This window comes from Rhipicephalus sanguineus, chromosome 1, assembly GCF_013339695.2.
Source record: "Rhipicephalus sanguineus isolate Rsan-2018 chromosome 1, BIME_Rsan_1.4, whole genome shotgun sequence".
NCBI classification, from domain to species: domain Eukaryota; kingdom Metazoa; phylum Arthropoda; class Arachnida; order Ixodida; family Ixodidae; genus Rhipicephalus; species Rhipicephalus sanguineus.
The window spans coordinates 339,067,240-339,076,291 of record NC_051176.1 but is presented as its reverse complement, the minus strand read 5'-3'; the positions used below and the strand labels follow the sequence as shown (position 1 = coordinate 339,076,291).

The following is a 9,052-nucleotide window of genomic DNA, read 5'->3' as shown; positions in this document are numbered from 1 at the left end:
GGCACTACAATCGTCATCGCGTCCACCAACCAGTGTTGTGGGCATGTTTCACGCCAATGAAAGAAGACCGAACGCAGATCGAAAAATTCTGTTTTAAAAATTTCTACCCACTTTCCAGAGAAACCGCTGCAAGGTCAAACACTTCAGATGGTACACTTTCTATTGCGGTACAAAACAGAAAAGTGATGAAGGACCGTAGACAGTCCCTTTAATGCAAACTTTGATTGCCCCTTATAACTGACCTGCACCAAAATAGCAGCTAGGGATAGACATGCTTCATTAGAAGAACCGGAGAACAACATCATGCTCAGCTCTTACATGACCAGAAAAATTTACAGCCACAATGTAAAATGGCAACTAGTAACTGCAGCTACACAGTGTGGTAAGGTTTTGTGGCATTGCAAAGATTGAAAAAAAAAATGTGCAATGTCCGATGCTCTTACCAGGCTGCAACCGACCCTATCTGCAAAGTGTGGATGAGCGGTGACCAATCTCTCAGCAGCTACCCGATAGAGCTGCCTGAACGGGTACCTGTACACGCAGTGAAATAACCCCAGTGAGAACTGAATAAATGTGAAACTTTATATTCTTGTGCATAAAAAATCCCAAGATAATGTGCCTTAGAAGAAAAACAAATCTTACAAAAACTCTATAAATGAGCATTACAGATGCTAGCAAACTAAGGACAACAAAACAGTAAAAGAACAAAAACACTAGACACACATTCAGATGAACAGAATTAGCGCAGAAGCCCCTTGCTTATTGCTAAAAACAATCATTGAAGGCTTCATACAAGTCTTCTATAAAACAAGTTTGTCAGAGCAGCTTGTACGTATCTTTATTAAAGCATTATATGGCCTTTACGCAATAGAAATTATTTTCAGTGTGCATTTAAATGATCAATCTTCCCGAAGGTCGCTGGTTGATCTCGGCCACGGCAATCGCTTTTCGGTGGAGGCGAAATGGTAGAGGCCCGTGTACTGAGCGATGTCAGTGCGCGTTAAAGAACCCCAGGTGGTCGAAATTTCCGGAGCCCTCCACTACAGTGTCCCTCATAATCATATTGTGGTTCTGGAACGTAAGACCCCAGACAGGCCCGTAGCCGGGGGGGGGGGGGGGCGGGCTCCCGAAATTTTGATGACACATCGTGTTTTATCAAAAATAAATCATGAAAATAGCCGTTTTTCTCAAATAGTCAAGGGTTTCAGCAAGTGGGCCTCTCTCGAAAACATTTCCTGGCTACGGGCCTGACCCCAGATATTATTATTTATGATTGATCTTCTTGTGTAAAGACTTCAATGTGTAATACATGTTGAATTATTAAGCTAGGCCACTGCCTCTTTCGCATTTAGTATAATGCCCACAGACATGGCATTATACTAAACCACTGGCAAAATGCCACTTTTCTCCGCAAAACTTCAGCAATATTAAGTTTGGGGCTTAAAGGGGAGATATTGAACAAAAATATGGAAAAATGATGAAAGCATCGTATATTCCCTCAGAAGACACAACTGTTTGGATAAACAGTCAATTTCAGGTATTCTTCCAAGTTTCCCATGGTGCATCGACATTAGCTTGGCGTCAGGCTACAGTACTAATTTTGGTGACTACACGCAGCAGTCTGGCTAGTTGTGATGATGTCGGGTACCGAAATTTCCGAAATGGCCACTTGTGTGTCACTGAAACACCCGAAATTGTCCCTCGTGCCCCACCAACGAAGCCACGGTGTGAAGTGGTTATGAAAATATCACGATATCTTGTGCTAGCACATGAGGTCAAGTGGTCATGCAAATGTCATGATATCTTGTGCGAGAGCATGAGGAGAAGCTCACACCGTGTTTTGACGCACGGGTACAGTAGGAACCAAAACTAGCTTTTAAAAACATACTATAATTATTTCTTCGGGATGGGCTTCTAGGCTCTTGAGGGCTTGGCTTTTCATTTGGCACAAAGAAAACGACAACTGAAAATTACTGTATGAGTACCCCTTTAGACCATTAACCAAATCAGTAACGTGGTAGTCAGACTAGTTTTATTTTGACAAGGCTGCACGCTGCAGCCAGCAGAGCTTTTACGTATCAAAGTGCGCGAGGCAGATAGCGTTTGCTGTCTCTAGAAATACACCCACACGAACACTGTGGTTACGTTTGTTATTTAATAATTTATGCAGCAGATGGCACCAATAGTCTCTATAAAACTTTCTTGCTCTGCCTGCTCGCACATTAAATGCATTCGTTCTCCCTGTCTTTGAATATCGGCAGCTTTGCGTAGCTGCATGTGGCCGTCTTCCTCGCTGTATCGCCCTCACATCGGACGAATTTCTGCTCGGACTGCCCTCGCGGACTTTTCACATGTGCAAACGTGTATTAGTGGCAAATAAAATGCCACAGTAGGTTTTGGGTGACACTACGCTGCAATTTCAGATTTCAAAGGACTGAAAAATCCCTCCCTCAATTTTAAAAACTTCCTGATTCAATTAAATAATTCGAGCCCCTTCGTCACTTCAATAAGTCGAGTTTCAACTGTATTTTATATACATATACTCAAATACTTGACAACCAATGCTGTTAAATTTTTCCACTTTGGTGAACATGAGCCTAAAGTTCCCTTGGTTTAGTGCATGCTCTCGAGTGGCTCGCTATATTCTTGGTACCCATTTATAAAATTAACTAATTACCATGGGCCAAACCTAGGTCATGCTACCATTTACTTTATCTTATGAAATTCTTGCTAGTGAATGTAAGAAACTCTTTACTGTGAACCTTTTATGTTCAAATTCTCCACAACATTGCAAAATCTCAAGGCAGCAGTCTTCTAACGATCCAACCAGATTGTCTAGCTTGCTTGCACTGTGCAACTAGGGGCCAACTGCAATAAAATCTCATTTTCTTTAAATTTGTTATGAGTGAGCATTATTTGCCACTAAAACCATCTTGGTAAGCCTGTAAAGCTGATAACCGTATATTTCTTGTTAGCTGCCTAAAACAGTTCTTAAAGGAGCACCAACACAAAAATTTTGCACCTTCTTTTTTCTGTTGCAATAAGTAGATAATAATCCACTTATCACGGCTGCAAAGCTCGTTTGCTCGAGCGCACCGCGGTTAATTATTGGGAAGGGTTTTATACCTCCCAGTCGCAGTTTCCGTTTCAGAGAGTGCGGAGCGAGATTGGACCTAGAGTGGTTTTCGTGTAAACATAAGTTGGCTACGTGAGGACAAAAAACCGCGTGCACGTGAGCACCGCCTTGACAGCTCTTTTCAACGAAGGCTTCAACGAAATATACGTGACCCCCTAAAAATGCACTGCCGAGGCAAGGACACCAGCCTTTGTACTCCCGTGCAAGCCTGCCCCCTCTTTCCATTGAAAAGGTCTGCTAAGAGACAGCGCTCGCAAGGATAACAGCAGCCAACACAAACTCGTGACGCAGGTGGCGGTTGGTTGTTTACAAGGAAACCAGAGGCACGTTTCACTTGCAGTGCCATGACACATACTTTGAAATTGATTTTAAATAGTTCTAGGCTGTATCATCCATTGATATTTTGTAGATGATGCATGTGTGTCCACACAAATCTATCCCACAAGTTATCTCGCCTTCAAAATTTTGTGTCAGTACTCCTTTAAGTAGGCAATCCATGCACATGGTGGTTGTCATTATGACATAGGTCCCAACATGCTGGTTGTGATGTGCTTCAGCACCTTCATATCTCAGAAGTCACTCTTAAAAGGAATCCGGCAATTTTCGATATTTACCAGTTCCAATAGAACTTTCAAATATGTTCTCTTCGGTGCCTTGATGATATGTGGCAAATTGTACAACCGTGAGTAATTTAGTTTTCAAGAAAACAAATTTTAAAACATGGTAGCCAATTCCGGAATCACACTTGTAAACGCGGGCTACCCTGTGTATGCCAACGTAACGTGCCTACTCTTTTCCAGCCCCGCCTCGTCCAGCACATGCAGTGTGTGCTTTCTTCTACGTGGCGACAACGACATGAGCACAGTTGTTCGGTTTTGTCAGCTGCACAGCATGTTAGTCGTTGCTGACATCAGGTCTTACAGTAAGCACGCACAATATTGAGCAACGAGGAGATCGATGCGGGGGATGTCAGCTACATCATGCGCCGGCGGGTCGAAATCAAAAGGCGATGCTTCCACGCTCAGATAGTAGCTGTGATCATCATTGAACTTGTCACTGGTAAGTTCAGACAGGCTGGCACAGCTTGATTCCACGTCGGATGACATTGCCAGCTTGCTTTTCGCGCGATAGGAGAAGCACGTGTGCTATGTTTACATCCTGGCTAGTCGTGGCAGCGTGCAGCGTATTTCGTGACGTCATCGCATACCCACCATGGAGCAGCTCCCTGTTTCGGTTTTGACTCATCTTTTATTGTCTATTTAAAATTATTGAGGAGTCTCTCAGCAAAATGAACCACCCTAGCTGATACAGGACTTCTATTACTATTTGAAAACGGCACCATCTCAATATGGTCGAAAATGCACTGGAGTTCCCCTTTGAGGGCTCCTCTACGAACTCCAAGCTGATGTATTAAATTTCGTCTGGCCCTCTTGCTCGCGGGCCACTTCTCCGCCTCTGAACACTTCTCTCTACATTCCTACCTCCATGTAGCCTCGCCTATTCCTGTACCCCAATAGTTATTAAACTCAGTTAGCCCCAGATAACAGAAGCCCGGTGTTTCATCGGCCACTGAAATAAGTCGTAACAAAGCACTAACATCAAAAGTCTGAAGTCTCAACTCATTACATTGCCTCAATTTTTGCTGGACAACTACAATGGTGGGGTCACTGAAGAGCATATACAAGCTGCAATACCCAAACAATCGATGTGACATTCCCATGCACTTGTTGCTGTGTGCAGAGCATGTATCACAGTTTTGTAAGGTCCCATGCGCGCTCGAGCTTACAATCAAGCACACTTCTGAATGTTCTTCCACAGATTTGATACAGCCTCAAAGCTGCTTAACTGCCAGATCAGCGACAAGAACATTTCATAACTTCAAAGTTATGCTCAAACGATGCTCAAGACTTTTTTTTGGCTCTCAATTGACAACAGTAGGGTTGCAACCAACAAGTGTACAGCTGTTACAAACTAGGAGAAACAAAGGCAACCACTAAAACTTCTATAATACAATTTTAGTTCCCTACAGCTCATTCATGATGAACAGTTGAGCCATTGAATAGTTAAACTACCAAATTATAGCTAAAGAAAAGAAGCATACATGGAGTGCTTAGCATGCGATCTTGATGTATGCGGCAAAGAGCTTGTCCACTATGGCACGGTGCACAGCGCCATTTATTTGTATTTTTCTCCTCAGCACCTCGTCGTAGTGCCCAAAAGAAGGGAGCACAAAATCTAAAAAATCCCGTTCCTTTTCCAGTGGCACCGACTGGATGGACTGCACGTTTTGTGCGTTTTCTGTCACGGCACTGCAAAATAACATACAGAGTGCTTTAAAATTAGCAAATACTGATTCTCTAAATGTCTGTCAGTTTTATTTTTTAATTTTTACTTTCGCTACTAACAATACCTCTGCTCGGCCATTTCCACAGCTCCTCCTGCACTCTGCACAAAAGTCAATGCAGGGCTGGCACCCTGCAAAAGGGAAACTTATGTTGTAACTCCTCAAAAAGCAAACATGAGGTAACGCGAAGTAGGTTAATAGACATTTGGGAAGACAAAAAGAGAGTTAAGATGTGAATGCCTACTGCAGCAAAGGAGCTGTTGATTGCTTTAACATTGTGAGTCCATGTACACACATGAAGCCAGACAATTCTACCGAATGCCAAAAGCCACTGTGTTGGTGTCTGGTTTTCCTTAAATTTATGGCATTTGCTTTTTGGCATTGGATATTGTAAAAGTACACCGGCCACAATTTACTCAGTTCCTAAATTTTATTTTGCTTGTTTGATCCTGTTCTCGCTAAATATTGTATGCCAATTCTTTGTAACATTCCACATTGTAAATTACACCGTGATAAAACCTCTGCTTAGAATTGCAGAAAACAAATAAGATATTGCCAACCTGCAACAGTACTCACATCAACATGAAGGCCTTGTTTCCGCGCCAATTTTATTTTAGCCTTGTTTGGGACGTCACTTCCTTCCTCAAGATCAACATAGTCGTCTAGCTCTTCATCATACATTTGGATCTGTTAAATCAACATGTTAACGTAGCAACTTTCTTCGAGTGCACTTCAGTAGCCCACGTTGCAAAATCAGTGCAAGATTACAGGAAAACGCGTAAATCAGCATGCAATGACTGGCTGAAGCTTCAAAAACTCAATAAGTTGAATACATGTTACAGCGGAAGATCAAACATGGTTTGTTGTTTGTGTCACTGGGCTGCGCCGTGATATCATACTGATAACATGTATAAGCTATCACTAAGGCTCCGTGTTTTCAGTTGTATCCGAATAAATGCGATAAACATTCGCCAGTAAAATTTTGACAATTCAGATTTATCCGATAAACTCGGATTTCAAGGGCCAATATGACCTGGACCAACACCAACTTGCCCAACTTTTTATTATACTGTCCGTTCTTTATCCATAGGGAGAGTTCTAAGCGCTCATTGATACATATTCTGGTTCGACCGATTTAAAGTTTACCGCGCGTATACTTGTATTAGGCAACGTAGCTGTATTGTGCTCCGACTCAGCTTCCTACATGCAGAAGCTTCACAAGGACTTGCAACTCTCCAACCCTGAATTCAAGGCGCTTCACTTCAAAGATCTGTGCCACGTACTCAGCAGCGCCTGGAGGATGGAATAAGGACAAGCTCGTTTAACGTAGTTCAAGATTTTGTTGTGCCCTTTCCTGCCCTGTTGAACTCGTGGCAGGAGCTGCGCCTTAAGTTTGGTCTTGTGTGCTTGGCCATGGATGGGCATGTCCTTCAGTCGCTTAAAACCGTATGTCCATAGAGGTGGTTCTCTTTTTATGAAGTTCTAGAAGATATTTTGGACTACTGGCGCGCCATTTTGTCTTTATTGGGAAGCGACAAAGCCAAGGGAACGAAGTGTGAGAAGCTCAAGAGTCTTATTTCATCGCCTGAAGCTGTACACGACTTGCTTGTTAAGATGAGGTTTCTGAAGACCAATTCATGTGCCGTGCTCTCAATCGTTAAGGAACTTGAAGCAGAGGAAGGAGGCAGAGGAACTTGAGAGTACCCTGGCACACCAAGTTTATCCCACACTGGGGGTTCGTTTGCACACACTCATCAGTCAATGGCGTGATCCAACCGAGGTCTTCGCATCAGATGTCACAAGTCTGTTCAACCTCCTTGACGAGAATGACCGCTTAATGACTGTCGCAAACATTCGCAATACTACGCTGCTGTCGCCGAAAAGTGGAGACAGACATCCGAGAACAACCTGTGCGATCAACTCCAGTACAGCAAAGAATCGTTTTGGTACTGTGTTCAAATTGTGAATCCAAATGTGAAGCATGAGCTGCCCTGTGCGTTCCAAACATATGCGCCTATTTTTCAATTAGTGCTTCTTGAAACTGACGACATGAGCCAGCTCCTGAGTGTTTTTGCAAACTATCAGTGCTATGAAATATGTAACATTGTTGAATCCCTGTCGTTTTGGAGACTTCACAAATGTCCAGTGGCCAGTGCTTTCTCGCAATGCGCTGCGTCTTCTGGCACTTCCTGTTTCTCGCGCTAACATTGAAAGGGCGTTTTCAAAGCTGAGAGTCGTCAATCGAAAGGAGCGCGCTTCAATCACTGACAGCAACTTCGCAAAGTATGCTTGCGTGTTTTACAATAAGCTTTAAGCTAAGGTTGTTATACACACAAATGCAGGTGTTTTGTGTTGAAGTATTTCGCTTGTGCATATATCTTTTTGTGCATTCAAACCTTCTAGAAAAAATAAAATGTGCTTCGTGAGTTTTGATATTTTAGTATTTAGATATGAATTGATCTAAAATTTTGGAGTTTTGAGAATAATGAAAAACTCCGAATTTCGGAGAATTGGAGATTTACGAGAAATAACCTCCGATAAACGCCGAATTTCCGCCAAAAATATAAACTCCGATAAACACCCGCCGACTTTCAAGAAATATAAACACCGAAAACACAGAGCCCTAGCTATCACGCATCTAAGATGCGGGGTACAGGGAGATCAAAGAACATGCGCGCTCTCATTTGCACACACACATACACTACTCTGACTTTTTGAAACGAAAAATTCCGAATACAAAAGTTTGCCACTGAATTAGCCTAAACCGCGGCCTAACTATGAAAAATAGCGAAAATATGTTGGAGCCTAATCAAATAGCTAATTCAAAAGTACAATTACGCACTCTTAAAGAACGAACACGGTCATAAAATGTATGGCGTGACGTTCCTTTCATAAAGCAGCGAGCTTTTTCTTCGTTTTGCCTTCAGCTATATTCACTGTTGCAAGTGACTCAACAGAACCAAGCATAAAATGACAATAACGGTTTCGCTAGTCTCTAAACTTCAAAAAGGATTACCAAAGAGCCTGAATCACTTTGCACGCCACAGTGGCAGTACGCGCCAAAACAGTTATGTATGCATGTAGTACATCTCACGACTTATCGGAACTAAGCAAGAAACGAAAGTTTGATTAAAACTTACCAAGGTCTTGTCATGTATGTTGGTTAAGGAAGCGAGAGCATCCATCAGTTCGCCGTAGGCACCGTTAGGGAGTGAAACTTTTTTCCGCTGGCCATCCTTCAGCACGACGAGGCAAACGCATCCTGCCATAACTTCCAAAACGCGCACGCATGGGTAGCCACCATAGCATGGGTTCGAAATAGGCGCTGAGCCAGGCAGAGCGGCACAGCTGGCAGAGCGGGAACGAAAACATGACGAAAAGGCGCCAAACCATACAACGTACACAACGCGCATGCGCGCCCCACACAACCACAGCGCCAATGCGGAATTCAAAACAACGCATGGCCTTCGAAATCGAAATTGGATTTCGGTCGCGCGAGTGTTTGCATGGCCTCTAAGACTGGTGTCGCGCTGCCGCGTAATGTGTCGATTAGATCGTAACTTTACTTTGAT

At 43.1% G+C, this 9,052-nt stretch overlaps 1 protein-coding gene across 1 annotated transcript; it reads right to left on the bottom strand.

Annotated features, from left to right (window-relative positions):
- Window positions 1-1,123: 1,123 nt before the first annotated feature.
- On the bottom strand, window positions 1,124-8,843 carry LOC119379600 (uncharacterized). Its single transcript, XM_037648907.2, has 4 exons — window positions 8,621-8,843; window positions 6,057-6,167; window positions 5,547-5,611; window positions 1,124-5,445 (listed from the first exon to the last, which is right to left on the bottom strand). Exons 1-4 carry the CDS (start codon window positions 8,747-8,749, stop codon window positions 5,247-5,249), a joined length of 504 nt encoding a protein of 167 aa, XP_037504835.1. The 5' UTR covers window positions 8,750-8,843; the 3' UTR covers window positions 1,124-5,246.
- Window positions 8,844-9,052: the final 209 nt, after the last annotated feature.